The 17,280-nt window shown below is 48.8% G+C and overlaps 1 protein-coding gene across 2 annotated transcripts in view; it reads right to left on the reverse strand.

Annotated features, from left to right (window-relative positions):
• ITGB5 (integrin subunit beta 5) overlaps positions 1-17,274 on the reverse strand; it is a 107,951-nt gene extending 90,677 nt beyond the window's left edge. Inside the window, exons 1-2 of one of the 2 annotated variants that reach the window (XM_046658758.1) lie at positions 17,242-17,274; positions 6,228-6,313 (exon numbers count right to left, since the gene is read on the reverse strand). Coding sequence is in view for 1 of the 2 variants with exons in the window: in XM_046658757.1 (XP_046514713.1) it covers positions 6,228-6,313; positions 10,333-10,375 (129 nt within the window). In the remaining variant the exon portion in view is untranslated. Of the gene's footprint in view, positions 1-6,227; positions 6,314-10,332; positions 10,391-17,241 lie in introns of those variants that run through there. The other variant, XM_046658757.1, reaches the window with a different exon arrangement.
• Between the last annotated feature and the right edge of the window lie 6 nt (positions 17,275-17,280).

Raw genomic sequence — 17,280 nt, forward strand, 5'->3', positions numbered from 1 at the left:
CACAACTATGTACTGCGGGGCTTTGGGGAGAAGAAGAAGGAAAATAATAAAAAGAAGATTGGCAACAGATGTTAGCTCACGTGCCAATCTTTAATAAAAGAAAAAAAAATACAGGGGCTGGCCCCGTGGCCGAGTGGTTAAGTCTGTGCGCTCCGCTGCAGGCGGCCCAGTGTTTCGTTGGTTCGAATCCTGGGCGCAGACATGGCACTGCTCATCAAACCACGCTGAGGCAGCGTCCCACATGCCACAACTAGAAGGACCCACAACGAGAAATATACAACTATGTACTGGGGGGCTTTGGGGAGAAAAAGGAAAAAAAATAAAATCTTTAAAAAAAAAAATACAGTATCTGTAAGTATTGATGATTTTCCAGTAACAGAGTGTTTAATGGCAAAGCAAACCCAGGATTCTCTCTGAACACCCTTTCGCTGATGGATATAAAAAATAAGATCACCTCGTCCAGCTGGGTGGATGCCAGTGCCGGACTAGATAATCCTTGTAATGGCTGGAGGAGTTAGGATGCTGACGCCTTCCTCCCTGCTCTGTAACACTTTGCCAGAAAGCCTCAGATGAGTCAAGTGTCCTCTGACAGCTGTGCTAGAAGCTACACTGCTGGCAGAGGCACAGACACGTAGAGGGACTCACCCTTCATCATGGGCTAGGATGCCCCAAGACAAGCCAAGGCCCATTAGAGCCTTTGCAAGATTCAAGACCAAGGAGTCAAGGAGACTCCTTGCAGTATTTTTAAATAAGTAAGGCCAGATGTGTTGTTCTGGGCCTCTGTCATTTTGGGGGTTTTTAAATAACTGCATATTTTTTTATTTTGTGTCTTGAACCCCTGGAGATCTTGCCTGTCAACAAGCTCAGGGATGACACTGTAAGGATAGGTGGCTCCACAGACACTTGTGAAACAGGGTGAGAAAATTATGATTTTAGCTTAAAATGATTATTACAACATCTCAAAGCTAGGGTTTCCAAACTGGGTTCTAAATGGTCAAGCCTGGCTCTGCTGTAGCAATTCTGATGAAGGAGTAAAAAAGCACAGGGATGGGGGAACAGAGAGCTAACTTCCTGAGGGCCCTGCCGGTATCCATCCTCTGGCCTGAGCTGCCTGCAGCAGAGGACGAACTAACTGTCCAGAGCTGGAAGGGCCGAGGGGCTCGCCTGCTCAGATCTTACTTGCCTGAAGTTTCTGACCTTCTTGCTGGCACGCTGGGCCTTGCTGCCAGCTCCTCCAGTTCTGAGGAGGTGGTTGTCCTCTGCCCACTTACGACTGTCAAGCTGCACCTGTCTTAACTAATCCAGTGCAGATCCCCCCAACCAGGTTGGCAAGGAAAACATTTTCACTCTCTCCAGAGTGATGGGAACCTGATGACCCTCCCAGTGGTCTGGAGCAGCTTGCTGTCTGGAATAGACTAGGTCACAGAGCCAACCTGCTTCGCTCTAAATGGGTGGCAGATAGAGGCACGTTTCCTCATCCATGGCCTCGGCCATTTGCTCCCGGTTGGTCATGGAGATTACCCCCTGTCGCCTGGACACCTGCACTAGCAATGAACTGCATCCGAGCTTCCCAGTCATCGTGCTTCAGCCGGCTTTTGATAGATACTACCTGTCCCTGATGGAAGACTTGTACAGGCCACCTGCTGGTTAGGGAAGATGTAACTGCCAGGGTCATCAGGAGACTTCAAGTTCAGGGCATACTTCCCAGACCTGAAGAACTCAGAGGCAGCCACATCTGTGCCAATTACAACCTTATTTATGTAGCTGGCTTTCCCAAGTGCACACTGGAGCTTTATTCGTGCCCCTCACTGGTAGCAGCTTTCCCTTATTTGTCCTTAATAACATCCTTCAAGGTTGTGGTAAACCTCCACTCCAACGAGCACGACTTCCCTGAAGTTTGCTGCCCTGGCAGGGAGGACCACAAACTCCTGCACCGCAACCTGGTTGCCGAGCATGAGAACTACCCATTGACCACATTAAAACTGCAACTTGCAGCATGATGTCAAAGTGCCAACCCAGTCAGCGATGTGACAGTACAGGGAGGCCCCTTCTCAGCAGCTCCAGCTTCACAGAGAGCAAAGGACGCCCTACTATGGCACTCGTACCAAATTCAGATTTAGTCTCAGTGCCATCCATCTCTGTCATCAGTCTGTCAACCTTCTCCTATTTCAGAGTTCAGTTTCTTGCTACTTGGGGCAGGCCCACTGGTTTTACTGATGTGCTCACAGCCTTTGAGACATCCTTACCTGTATATCGAGTCTTGACCCTCTTTCCATCCCTCCCAAATGCCACGGACCTCCCTGTTCTTCTCCCTGTGAGATTTAAGCTTCCACATGGGCGCCCTTGCCTACCTGGTCCTCCTCCTTCAGGTTTCACAGCAGCCTGTACCTCCACGGCCACATCACCTCAAGGTGTCTCACTTTCATGCCCTGACAGCCTCCCCAATTCCCCCACCCTGAGTGCAATCTCCTTGTCTGCCTTTGCCTCCTGTCCTGTTCCCACCACCCCTGCTTTCTGACTCACAGGGAGCACCGACCCCTCAGCCCTGCCCACGTCTTCCAAACCAATGTCCTCTTGCAAGCCACACTGGCCTCCCTGCCTGCGGCACAGGCTGCTGGTCCACAGAACGCGTTCTCCCTTTCTCCCTGGGCAAATTGCTGGATTAAGTCTCCCAGTCCTGGATGCACTGAGGCACAGGGATGTGTTTTAGTCAAGAAAATGTGAGTGGAAATAACGTGAGCTGCCCCAAGGTCTTGTCATAAAAGCATCCACACACACCTTTCAGCACACATCCCTCTCTGCAGCTAGCTGGGTTGTGACACTTCCTATCTTACAGCAGAGGCGAATTCCCACCTAAAGAAAATGAACAACAAAACAGATGATAAACTGCCGGAGTTTGTTGTATGTTTTAAGCCGTGCAGTTAAACGGTACCATAGGTGTTCAAGCTGGCTGAGAAGTGGAGGCCGAGGCTGGCTAGAACAGCCCAGGGTTGACGAAGGACAAGGGACAGGATGTACAGTGTGGACAGGGGAGGCCACGCAGCAGAAGTGGGTAGAGAGAACCAGCGCTGTGCTGTGCGGGGGGCGGTGAGGACACGGGCTGACTGAAACTCCATCTCTGTGGGAGAACACAGTAATGGGAGGGTGGACGGGGTGGAGGAGATGGAATTAGGTTATAAGGGGTATGAAACGCAGAGTAAGGAGTCCCCACCCCCACCTCAAATAAATAAGGAAGTCATTGTGGGATCTACAGCAGGGGCGTGCCCTGGAATGTGTTCTGGGATTAATCCGTGGTGGTATGCAGTAAAGGCGGTGGGGTGTGTGCTGTGGATCAGAATGCACAAGAACACACTGGTGAGGGACCTGGCTCTCCCTGGCTGTCCATTCAGTACCAGCCCTCAATGTACACAGAACATCATATGCTCTTGGCAGATACTTTATTCTTTGAAGATGTCCCAGGATGAGTGGTTATGAAGGAACCTGACCACACTTATTCTGTCTTGCTGACGAGCAGGGGTTGATCAAAACCATTCCTGAACTCTCCAAACCCAGCTCCCTGAAACACACTCAGGCCCTGGGGAACGTTCACCCTCAAAGAAGATGGGAAGCTGCATTCCAGTGCAGGCCCCTAGGGAGTTCTCCCGCCAAGAATGAGGCTCTGTCTAAGCACAGAGGGAGCCCAAGAGTGGGCTGGGACAATGATAGGCTCCTGGGGGTGATGTCATTCACTATCAACATCAGGACATTGGACTCACGGAAAGACTAGCAAAAGAAAGGAAGAAACTAGACAACTGACCCTGGCTTCCAGATCCCACTGCCCAGATTTCACTAGAAAATACCCACTGACAACAGCAGCAGTTTGCTGGATAACTCTCCCTCAGTCCTTCAGGAGGCTCGGTTCCTGGGCAGTCCCATCCCGTGTACTGATCTCATTTTATACTCCCAGTAATGCTGGAGGATGGGAACTGTCTTCATTTTACATGTGAAGAAACTGAAAGGAAATCATGGCAAAACTGAGATTTAAACTTTGGTTTTCTAACTCCTAGTCTTTTTCGCAGGCCTCTTTTATCAAATTTAAATTTCTGCTGGATTCTTGGCTAGATCTGGGGATGCCAAGATGAGTAAGACATAGTTTAGGTCCTCAAGGAGATGATGATTTAGTTGGCAACGGACATGAAAACAAATGAACAGAATAAAAGGTTATGAGTGCTATGGAAGGAGTACGGGGAGAGAAAGAAGTGGTCATGGCCTACACATGCAGACATGCAATAAAGAGCCATCCAATGAAACCCTTCAATCACTGTTTACTGAGCAACTACTATGTGCCAAGCACCATTCTGGGTGCTGGGGATACAGCAGTGAAGATGACAGATAGAACCCCTGCCCCAACACTCGGCGAGGGAGCTTACATTCTGATATCAATGGATGGATGGACGGACAGATGGATGGATAGAGGGATGGAGGGACGGACGGACAGACAGATGTGTCTGGGGGGAACCCATGAAAGTCTTCACAGAGTAAATGAAGCTTGAACTGATTGGTGAAAACTGGAAGACACAGTGCTGGTCAGGGGAAGGCGGGGAAGGCCCTCCGAGAGAAGGCGCAGCTCAGCGAAAACCACAAGTGTTCATCAGTCAGGGCTCTCGAGGGATCTTCAAGTGGTTCCCTCCAGCTCAAGTGTTGGGGGCGGGCAAGGAATGATAGTGGGGAGGCAGGCAGGGGCTTTATCCCACAGATCATAGGGCACCAGCCAAAGGTTTTAAAGAAAGTTCCTAACAAAGACACTACAATTAAGCGCAAATACAATGACCAGTTTACATATTGAGAAGATTCCTCTCTCAAAACACTTGTTTAGACAAATTCCTCTCTACCACAAAGAATTCTAGAGCAGTCACGGGTAAGAGGCAGTGCAGCCCAGAGGAAACTGCCGACGCTCAGAAGTTCAAGAAGCCAGATTCAAACCCCAGCTTGTTTGGAACATGTGTAGCCTTGAAAAAGTCACTTTACCTCTCTGAGCCTTGGATTTTCATCAGTAAAACAAGCGTACTACCACCCACTCGACAGAGCCGTTGTGAGGACTAGAGGCACTATGTTCAAAGTGTGTGGCATCTCGTAGGGCTCCCCACATGATCATCTGTAGGTTAAAGAACTCCCCAGACCTCTGAGGCTGCATCACGGGAAGAAGCCTGGCCTCCCTGGAGCCATCTCTTGGTCCTGACAGGTGCCACAGGCTGAATTGCAGAGGCTGAGCCGGCCCAAAACAGCAAGTCTTGGGTTCTTTAAAAAATGACCTTAATGGTGGGGCCGGCCCAGTGGCATAGCAGTTACGTTCACGTGCTCCACTTCAGCGGCCCAGGGCTGATTCGGATCCCTGGCGAGGACCTACGCGCTGCTTATCAAGCCATGCTGTGGCAGGTGTCCCACATATAAAGTAGAGGAAGATGGGCACGGATATTAGCTCAGGGCCAATCTTCTTCAACAAAAAGAGGAGGATTGGCAGCAGATATTAGCTCAGGGCTAACCTTCCTCAAAACAAACAAACAAATAATCTTAACGGTGCACTAGTGCAAGGAAAGTTTGTGCCCCATGATTCTAACAACAGTTTAGAAAAGTGACTTAGAAATTTCCTTCAAGACAGGGAATTTAGAAATTGATCATTTCCTGATTAGCCTACCAAGCTCTGATACCTGTAGCAATAGGCCTGACATCACCCCAAACTTACATCCCGTCCTATAGGGCTTGAAGAAGCAGCAGCCATTATTTTTAAATAAAGTTTTTCCATAAAGGCCAGTTCATAACACTCATCCTCAAATACACCACACTAAGATGACCAGCATCCGCCAGCATGCCACCCACCAGACACGTCTGGAATCGTTATGCAACAAACTCATTTCACAGGCTCAGGTCTTCTTACCAAAGAGCAGAAAACTATACAAAAGTCATAATTGGTCCCCCCACAAAAGGGAAGGAAGGCTTTGTTTCCCTAAAACAGGATGAAAACATGCAACACAATCTAGAGACCCAATTTAACTTATAAAAAGGCAGCTTTTCTTTTGTCATCGCTTTTGGGAAAAAGAGGAAGAGGCCAACTACAGAATCTGCACAGTCAACTCGTGTGCTGTCAACTTTTTCCGTGCAGTCCACTTGTGTGGTGTGGTGTAGCCCACCCTCCCCCGGCCCCCCCATAGCACTCTTGCTCTTCTTCCTCCCCTCCCCCGCCCACATACCTCTTTGGAGCACCAGGCACATTTTGGGTGGATGAGCAGACATTCTTCACAGGACGTGGCACTGCCACTAGTGCATATGTTGAGACCTTCAGAGAACGAGAAAGATGCACCAATTAGTTCCTGGCCATAAAGCTTACAGATGAGGCCTCTGAATGCGGCGGGAGGAAGGGTCACTTTCTTTTTCGCAGGGGGCCTCAGTAAGGCTGAAGGGTGCAGCCTGAGGGTTAACTGCAGGTTAAGGCTCATTGGCTGAGGCTAAACACTGACAGTTTTTGAAGCACCCACATTTGCGTCAGCAACTCCCACTTCTTCTGCTGGGCCCTCTTGGATTTCCATCCCCTTCCCCTGTAACACAGCCGGTCCTCCCTCACGGAGGGAAACAAGGCCCCTTTACACTTAGTCCAGCCAAAATGACAAAACTAGTGCAAAAATGGAAAGGAAAAAGAACAGATCGGCCTCCTTCAGGCATAGGAAAAGAAAATCCTAAATCAGGTTCTATTACACCAAAGCCACAGTGCACAGAAAGAAGCCAGCAGAGCGCTTAAAGAAGAATGTAGCCCAGGAATACGATGCTGGGTTAGGATAAAGGAAAGCCATTAAGTCAATATATCTATTAGTAGATCAAATAAGAGAAAACCAATCTTCATCCCAGGAGGTAATGAAAAGGCATTTGATCAAATTTAAAACGCGTCCGATTTTTAAAAATTCAGAAACTAAGATTAGAAGGAAACTATCATTGTAAAAAGTGACTTATTTCAACTCCAGGCTGGTCCCTGCCTCCCATTAATCTAGGGAGGGGTCTCCTGAGGCAGGCCAACTGTAGTGGTGAGATTGATTGTCCTCTCTCCTCCCCCGACCCCACCTCCCCACTCCCAGCCCACCAGCAGCACAGGTGTCCCTGCTGAAATTTGTCGTCGCTTTCTCTTCCTTCCTCTCTGAAACATCCAGGACAGATTTCTCTTGACCAAGGGCAGAACTTTGTGGGGGATCAGAATTGGCCACTCCAAAATGTGTCTCTTTGGCTTGATTATCTTTAAGAACAAATGACTCTGAAAGAAACTTTGACCTCCCTGCAACCGCCCAAAGGAATTTAAAATAGAAGGATCTGTTCCAGGAAGGAGCTAAAACCGTAAAATAACTGTAAAGTAATGTAAAACGTGTCTCTCAGGTCACATTGCCTGTAGTTGGCCCACTTGCATTTCCATCTCCACGTGAATTGCCTTCTACCCCCTTGAAGTCCCAAACTACCCCCTCCAACATCCTCCTTTGTCTTTAGCTGAAGACGATACTCAGGCTGGCAGCTCGGCCATTTTGGTGAGTTGCTCAGAATTCCTGGGTTTCCCCCATGTATACATGTTATTAAACTTGTTTGATTTTTCTCCTGTTATTCTGTCTCACGTCAATTTAATTCGTAGCCCAGCCAGAAGGACCTAGAGTGGGTAGAAGAAATGTTCTTCCTCCCCTGTAACTTGTTGGGTTTTCTCTGAATGAAAGAGACTCCTTGGTACTAACAGACCCACTGGTCTCTCCTGGTCTTGCCTCAAATGTAGAAAGAAGAGAGGCCCATTGAATTGATGGAAAAAAAAAGACACCCAGGGCCACCAGCCCCAGGAATAAGGCCTCAGATGTAAGGGGAAAAATAAGAGTCAAAGATTAAAAAGGGAGCGTGGAAGGGAAAATTAGGAAGCTCCACTACACACCATAAAAACAAGTATTGTCAGACATCCTGAAAGTCCAATATTTTTCTATTTTGCTAATTTTAACTCTGCTGTCTCCTTTATCTCTAGCAGTAAAAACAGAAATCAGGTGACACAGGAGGCTACATTGTGTCACCCCAACGGACACCAGAGGGGACAAATACCACCAGGGATAGGAATGGCAGCTGGCAAAGAAGGAAGGAGAAGGTGGCACCTGAGATGCAGGCAAGAAGGGAAGAGTGGCTTTGGGAGCCCACAGGGTGAGAACGGTGGTTTCCTCCAGCCAGAGACCTCAACCTCGAACCCTGGGCTCCTCGTCCCCACTAGCCACCGCCCTGTTGGGACCCCTGCCTCACACCCAGGGAGCTAGGGGACCCCATGTCACTGCCAGGCCTGCAGCAGGACCTCCTGGGTGCAGTGCTGGACTCGGAACACATTTTCCAGGAGAGGCAAGCTGGGACCAGCCACTGCGTATAACCTTGTTTCAGCAGGAAGAGCCCGTCCCAGGTCCAAAAGCAGACCAGGAAGGTCCCAGAATCCAGCCCACTGGGAAGCTGGGCCTGTTTGCCTCCTGCTGGCATTGACAACCTCCTTTCTGATTTTAAAATGAATCCACTCACTTGGTGACTTTTAAATAGGCACGTAGGGGCCGGCCCAGTGGCGCAGCGGTTAAGTGCACACATTCCCCTTCTCAGGGGCCCGGGGTTCGCCAGTTCGAATCCTGGGTGCAGACATGGCACCACTTGGCAAGCCATGCTGTGGTAGGTGTCCCACATATAAAAATAGAGGAAGACGGGCACGGATGTTAGCTCAGTGCCAGTCTTCCTCAGCAAAAAGAAGAGGATTGGCAGATGTTAGCTCAGGGCTAGTTTTCCTCAAAAAACAACAACAAAAAAAAGGCACTTAAACTTTAAAAAAAATAGAGAATGTGTGCAGGAAAAGAGTTTCAAAGTGCCAGTTTCATTTTTTGGTCAAATCCCGTCACCTGTCAGAAACCACTTCCTGAGGGGGAAATTAAACCTAGAATGAAAGTGACTTTCTTCCTGTTCTCCTCAACCTTATCAAATACAAAATCAGCCCTTGTGGTATATCATTTGCTTTGATGTATAAAATCATTTCCATTAAATCATCCAATTATAGAACATTGGCGCTGGAAATGTCTTAACATGAGCTAGTCAAGTCACCTCATTTTATAGATGAAAACAAGAGTAAGTGACTTGAAATAAGGAGCCCAGTCTACAAGAAAGAGGTCAGAAGGGGTCTTGGCCAGCAAGGACATAAGGTACCTGCCTGGCGATCCTTGTGCCATCCTGGACTCAGGGCTGTGTGTCCATTGAGCTCAGAGTCCTCTGGAGATTTCCAACAGGCCCTCACAGCCAGAAAGGAATTTGAGATCAGATATCTCATTTACATCTCTGCTCCAATCCACATAAAATTCACAAACACCACTTTCTAATTACCAGGGCCTCATCACTGAGCTCTGGAACTCGGGTCGAGGGTCTCTGGCTCAGGGTAATAACAGCTCCTCAGTTCTGCCTCAGACCAGACTGGGCTCCGATCTTCGGCTTTGCCAGCCTAGAAGACCTTGAACAAAACAGTGAAGAGGCTCAAAGGATATGACAGCCTCTGTTATGAAAACATATTGAACAACTGCAAAATACTTGCCATACTGCATTACTAATTGCTTCTATTGTTATTACACATTCCCATGCAATAGTGAAGTAGTTTTACTGCACTCAAAGAGATTCTTTTAAAATTATGTTGCAGGGGCCGGCCCAGTGGCGCAGCAGTTAAGTTTGCACGTTCTGCTTCTCGGTGGCCCGGGGTTCGCCAGTTCGGATCCCAGGTGTGGTACATGGCACCACTTGGCACACTATGGTATGGTAGGCATCCCAAATATAAAGTAGAGGAAGATGGGCATGGATGTTAGCTCAGGGCCAGGCCTCCTCAGCAAAAAAGAGGAGGACTGGAAGTAGTTAGCTCAGGGCTAATCTTCCTCAAAATAAATTAATTAATTAATTAAATTAAATTAAATTAGGTTGCTGTTAGGACAAATTCAAAGTCAAGAAACCCTGCACTAAGCATGTCCTAAATGCCAAGCACTGGACTAGGGGATGCTAGAGATACAGAGATGAATGACCCAGGCCTTGTTCCCCGGGAACTCAGAGTCTGCCAGCTGCTAGGTAGCAGACAGGCCCTCCAGGAACCGGAAGCATAGGCTGTGTGCTGACACATGTCATGGTGCCAGAGTTGCTACCTATTAATATTTTAGAGAGCTTGGATTTGGCTGGATGAGTCACTCGGCACCAATAACATTTTGGAAGGAAGGAAGCAATGAACAAAAGCTAAACAGTTGGAGTTCACAAATGTCAGAGTGTTGTGTCTAGGTCATGGAAATAGGCACTCACCATCCAGACGATGGCCATGTCTTTTCTTGGTTGCTGTTTGCATAGTGACTATTCCCAGCTCAACTTCAACTGCCTGCTGCCCTTCATGTCTCCACAGCCAGGGGGTTACCGCAAACCATCATCTAAAAATACCCTCTCCTTCCGAAACTCATTGACTCACCCTCTCTTTCATCAATCACACCCAGGCAGCCATCATGTCCGGCCAATGATTCCTTCAAGATGTATGAAATGTTTCTCCTAATCCAACCCTTCCTGCCGGCCCCCTCCAGCCTCACCCAACCCAAGGCAGGCTCTCCTCAGATTCCTGCAGTAGCCGCCTGGCTGGCCTCCCTCCCTTCAGCCTCTCCCCACTTCTGTCCACCCCCCATGTCCAAGGTCAGACAACACCTACTGAAGCACTCATCCAGCAGCTCGAATGTCCTGGTCCAGAACATTCAGTGGGATAACAGAAGTGAGTACCAAGCTGGAATGGCCCTACTGAGATGGGAGAGGGGACTCGACACTACTTAGTCGGGATGGTGGGAAAAGCATAACAAGTGTACAGGGTGTATTCCCACCCTGGAAAGCACATGAACAATCACAGAGCATGATGTTCGGAACAGTTCACGTCTGTGCCATCTCCTTCACGATACAAGTGAGAAGCGGGGCTAGAGACACAGCCCTGAACTACATTTTAGTCATTGTTTTCAATACAACAGAAAATAAAAACATTTCATTCTTGTTTTAAAAAAAAGATGGTAAAGCACTGGAAGGCTTCTCCCCATGCCCTGAACCACACCCTCCAGATCTGTCACACAACAAAGTATTTCCAGTACAGAATCTAACAATTAAATACAGCCACGTGTCACTTAACCACGGGATAAGTTCTGAGAAATGCATCGTTAGGTGATTTCGTCATAATGTGAACATCACAGAGTGCACTTAGACAAACTGAGATGGTATAGCCTACGACACACCTAGGCTATATGGTACTAATCTTACAGGACCTCCGTCGTACATGCAATCCATCATCGACCCAAATGTCATTATGCGGCACATGTCTATACCCATGGGTCTAGAGATGTCACCATGAAATGAAAACATACCCTAGGAAAGATCTCAGTTTACATCTTTGCCTTTCTGAACATGAGACACCCGCACAACACCCAACAACGTCAGCTTTACAGATATGACTTGTTTTTTTAAAACACCAGTTCATACAATAGAATTATGCAGCATTAAAAAGAATGTGCATGCTCCCTATATACTGATATGAGGCTCACTCTGATATATTGCTAAATTAACAATAAAAGGTGAGATGCAGAACAGTGTGTTCAGTGCTGCCTTTCAATTAAAATGGGGGAGGGATATTGGTAATGTAGGTATAGAAAACAATCTGGATACATAAGAAAACTGACAGGGATAATGTGTGCGGGGAAGGAGGTCAGGGCGATAGCCTGGACCGATGGGCAACAAGAATGGAAGAGAGATTTCTCACTGTATACTTGTTATGCTGTAAAAAATTATGTGATTACCTATGCAAAATTTAATTTTTAAAAAGGCAATTGATTACCTCTATGGTCTTCCTCTAAAAACTCCTAACTCCAATCTAATCATGAGGAAAAACATCAGACAAGTCCTGGTAGAAGGAGAGTCTACAGAATATGTCCTGGAAACCATCGAGGTCATCAAAAGCAAGGAAAGACCGAGAAACCATCAGAGCCAAGAGGAACCTAGAGCCTTGACAACTCAACATAATGTGGTACCCTGGATGAGATCCCAGAACACAAAAAGGACATTAGGTAAAAATTAAGGAAATCTGAATAAAGTATGGACTTCAGCTGATAATAAAATATCAATGTGGTTCATTAATTTAAGTAACAAATGTACCATATTAACGCCAGATGTTAATAATAGGTAAAACCTGATGTGGAACATATGGAAACTTTCTGTACTACCTTCTCAATTTTTCTGCAAATCTAAAACTGTTCTAAACTTTTAGAAAGTTAAGGATTTTTTTAAAAGATTTTATTTTTCCTTTTTCTCCCAAAGCCCCCCAGTACATAGTTGTGTATTTTTAGTGGTGGGTCCTTCTAGTTGTGGCATGTGGGACGCCGCCTCAGCATGGGTTGATGAGTGGTGCCATGTTCGCACCCAGGATTCAAACTGGAGAAACCGTGGGCCACCAAAGCAGGGGCATGAACTTAACCACTCAGCCCACCCCGAGGATTTTTTTTTTTTAAAGGCCTTTGAAACCATGGTGGAGAAGAATCAACGGAGTACCAACCATTGTGGTTGTACTAGGGATGAAAAGGTAAATGAGACCTCGGCAATTTACCAGGTAGCAAGTGAACCAGACCCCCTCCAGCCCCCAGTTTCTCTAATAGAATGCACTATAAGAGCGAGGGAAGGAGAGGACAATTCTGCTCCAGCCAAGGGATGCAGAGAAGGCTTCACAGAGGAGGGGACATTAGGGCTGGAATTATGGGACGAGGAGAGGATATCCTGGGCATAAAAGATCCAAGTACTTGTTCTGTCATTTATTGGCTATATGACCTTAGGCAAGGTCCCTTCCAGGCCTCAGCATCCTCATGGAAACAAGTCAGGAGGTGAACCAAATGGCCTCTATCATTGAGTCCAGCTCAAAAAATCCTGACATATTCAAATGGGTGCTCTCTCTCACAGAATGTTTCTTCCTAACAAGCTACATGCACAGTCCCTGACTTCAAAGCTAACTGTAGAAGGCAGCGAGGAGGGGAGGCTGGGACAAGCTCCCCCCACACACACACTCCCAAGACTCAAGTTCATCTATTCATTCAACAAATATGAGTCAGGCACTGTTCTAGGTACAAAGGCTACAGTGATGAATAAAAGTGACAAATCTCCCTGTCCTCATGGAGGCTGCGTGCTGGAGAGGGGAGAATCCTCCCTGGGGAGAGATGGACAAGAAACCAGCTAAGTCAGCCATCAGGTGGGGATGAGTGCTAAAGGACAAAAATCAACAAGTAAAGGAGAGAGGAAGAATGTGAGGCAGGAGGTTGCAGCTTCAGTTGGGAGTGGCCAGGAGAACTTGGCTGAGCTGGGAACAACTGAGAAGAGGGTGCAGGTGGGGGAAGTCACCATGCAGCTCTCCGGGAGCAGAGTATTCCAGACAGAGGGAAGGGCCTGCAGGGGGTGGGGGTCTGTGCCAGTGCTGCAGGAGTGACGTGTGTGAGGGGAAGTGGTGAGAAAAATAAAGTCAGGGAAGGTGGGGGGCGGGGAAGCCTGGCAGGACACTGTCAGGACTTTGGGCAGCCACTAGAGGGTTTTAAGCAGAGTGATATAATCTGAGTTTTAACAGGATCGCTCTGAGAGTTTAGAATGACTATAGAGACCAAGTGCAGAAGCAGGTCTCAACTCTACAAGAGACAAGCAATCATTTCTGAAAAACGCCAGTGGGGGTGGGAATCCAAGAAGGAGGGCAGGCCACTCTACGGCCCCTCTGAGCATCCGCAGTAGGGGATGTGTCAAGGCCTGTCCCGGAGCAAAGTTTTCACCACACGGCCCGGGAAGCAAACTCCGCGTTCAGTAGAAGGCTCACAAACAAATGAGCACCTATAAATAAAGTATTCCTCTACAGTTATAAAGGCCATTAATCCCATTTCAAGCGGAAGGAAAGAAAACAAACTCTAGCAGTGAGCTTTCCAAAGCGCTCAGCCCCAGCCAACTGAAAATACCTGTGAAAAGAGACCCCACCCCACACACACTAACCCAGCTGCACACTGCCCCCCGAGAGGATCCTATTATGGAAGTGTGGTGTAATTGTTCCACATCGCTGATATCCTTAAACCTTCTCAGAATACTTCCATGAGGCAGCCAAAGAAGAAAAGCAGTTACCAGGGCAGGCAGGCCTAAAGGGCCTTCTGCCAACTACTTAGATATTTTAATTCTCTGTTGCCTCAGTAGCTAAATAAGCATGGAGAACAAGCAGGAGAGGAATACTAATTAGAGCTAATTAGACCCTGCCCTCTTCTGCTCAATCCCCTTTATAAAAAGCCCCCCTAATTCAAGGATGATGGAGCTAAAGTGTAAATACCTAGGGTAAACAGCAGTCTACCAACCAACCCCGTTTGCAGTTCATTGCCCCATCATTTCTAAACCCACGCCTGGTTACCTGGAGAGCGCACAAACCCTCGCCAAATTCCGCCAGCCTGTCACAGACCGTGGAGAAGTGGTGGGGGGCGGAGAGCACTGCCAACAGGAGGCCACTATGTGGAATAAAGGGCTCTCTGAGGAGTTCGAGAATCCTAATCTGCAGGGCATCCACTAAAAGAACATTTTTTTTTTTTAATAAAGTATGATAGCAAATATGACTTCAGTCCTACGGCAGGATCAATACCATACTCCTCCCTCCTCAGAGAGCAAGTTCCTGGCCCCAGAGAGACCCTTTCGTGGTTTTGTGGGAAGACCAGGCCCTGGGGTCCTGCCCCGAGGCCGTTGGCCACGGTATAATGAGGAGAGCAGGAGATGACCCTGCCCCGAGAGAGCTGTCAACCTGCCCGAGACTTGTTGAAATGAGCCCCCTTAAATCAGAAGTGTGTTTTCTGCTGGATTAAGCAGAGACGAAAGCGTGGTGAAAGCAACAGAAGGGCAACTTGGCCACTGGCCTCCAGACACCAGGTAGGCACAGCCCTGCAAGTCACCTCTTTCACTGAGTAACAGAGGTTTTTCTTTCAAATCATGTTCCTAGTAGCAAGACAGAAACAAGCTCCAGAGAAAGTACCTGCAGTGATTCAAGAAAAAAAAAAGAGGGAAGGAAGAGAAAAGAAAAACTCTGTTTCAAACTATGTTTGAAGTTGGCTCAGCAACATTGGGAAACTGGGAGATGTGGCCAGCCCCTTCTAACTGAGAGAAGTTCCAGGGCGCTAAGAGGGAGGTGACCAGATCTGGAGGGCAGCGATGCGCTTGCTCTCAGCCACTGCTCTGCTGATCCACGGTGGGCTGGCTGAGTTCTAACAGGCCACAGCAGAAGAAAAGGGAACCCTGAAGGAATTGGAAACAAACCACCACGGCTCAGTGCTTGTTTCCCTACCTATGCTGAGTCATGTAGGACAAAGGGCACTGGACCAAAAAGCTTTGAGGCTGGTGGACAAGGAGGGTGGACAAGCTACTTCATCCTCTCAGGCCCATCCGAAAAATGGAGACCATTGTGAGGATGCATAGGAACTCTGAAAGAGAGAAATCACAAAGCAAATAGAAAATAATATATTAAAAGAATTCTTTGCAACTGGAAACATTTGTGTTTTTATTAAAATCAGAAGGTCAAGCTGTAAAGGAACTTAGAAGTCATCTTTCTTTAGCAGTTCTCAGACTTCTGATTTCACAGAACATTAAGACCAGAACAAAAGAAACAAACAGAAAAAGGGGAAATTTATACACGATTGCCAGTTTTATTTTGCCAAAAATGAAAAACTACCCTCTTATCACTGGAAATTATTAAGTTTTCCCACAAAAAATAAAAAAGACATAATTTCAAATTCAAGGATGGTCCTTGCGAAGCAGGAGATGGCTGTCAAAGATACACTCCTGTGCCTGACACAGACTACATCTTCCTGCTCTTTGCATTTCCCTGGGGACGCATGAAACTATCAGTGATGGGCAGTGGCTGCCAGATCAGTTTTTGGAAACCACTGATCTACTCCAAGCGCTGGAGTGATTATTTTCCCATAAAAGAAACCCTGCTACAGTATTAAGTTTCAATTAGAGCCTAAAGGAAGTTTGCCCAGACCCCTCCTCAGCTCGGACATAAACCTCCCCACCCTTCATGTAAATGAGGCACCGTAGGGGAACAGCCCTCCATCCCTCGGCAGCTGGGCACTGGGTTCACAAAAGCAATCAAGTACCTCGCGCTTGCAAGTAATGCAGCACCCCAACACACAATTATTATTTCCTACGGGAAAGTCTGGAGCTCCCTGCTGTTTTCCGAGTTGGTGAGGGTAGCTCGTCCGTCTGGCAGCCCCAGGCGCCAGAGCATCCGTCCACCACGTCCAGCTCTCTCCCAACTCCGAACACTTAAAGCAGGTGACAGAGTGCTCCTCACACAGCCGCCAGCCCACCAGGGGCTAAGGCAATCGCACACCCCTGCCCTCTGCTCCAGAATCCTCCAGAGCTAGGGGAGTGTGCGGCACAGAGTGTTTGTAAATCGCGGGGTAAAGCCAGGCAGAAGGAATCAGAAGGGGAAGTCCCAGGCAGGGCTGTGGATTGGGACGCGGGCGTCCCCTCGGGTTCGCGGTGGCCCAGGAGAGGAACGGGGGGATTACATCTTTAAAGGAAGGCGGCTGGCCTGGGCGCAGTGAAACTCTAGGATTCGCCGTGGGGCCCTGAGCACCCGCAGTTCCAAGGAGACGAGCCCTCCAGAGTAGCTGCAGCCCCACACTTTGGCTCCAGCGAAGACTCCGGGTCTCGCGCCTCCAGCTGCCCTTCGCCTCCCCGGGACCCGGGTACCGGCGGCATCGCTCGGCCCCTCCCAGCAGCCGCCAGTCCCTGGCCGGCCACAAGGGCTGCTTTGTGCCAGCGAGTGCAGAACCCCGGTCCCAGCGCGGGGCTGGCGGGGCCCTCCCGGAGCCCTGAGCACGGGCGCACGCGAGCTCGGTCAGCAGACGGGCAAGGCTGTTTACACAGGAAGGGAAGGCTCCTCCTCGGCCCGGGAGGCGGCTGGTGGCCGACGACAGTCCGGCGAGGCTGCTGCGGGCTGCGCGCGGGGTGGCGCCCGGGGCTCGGGAGCCCCCACCGGGCCGTGCCACGGCCGCTTGCCCACCAGGGAGTGCCCAGAAGGCGCCTTCCCCCTTCAGATCGCACCTCCGCCCCGGCTCCTCCAGACGCCGGCGGGCGGCTCCGCGCCGCGCAAACTTTCCTCTGCCCGGGGGCCGGCGAGGGGCCGGCGCGGCTTACCTGGGAGCCCGGGCACGAGCGCGCAGAGCCCGAGCAGGC

Source organism: Equus quagga, chromosome 4 (assembly GCF_021613505.1).
Source record: "Equus quagga isolate Etosha38 chromosome 4, UCLA_HA_Equagga_1.0, whole genome shotgun sequence".
NCBI lineage: Eukaryota > Metazoa > Chordata > Mammalia > Perissodactyla > Equidae > Equus > Equus quagga.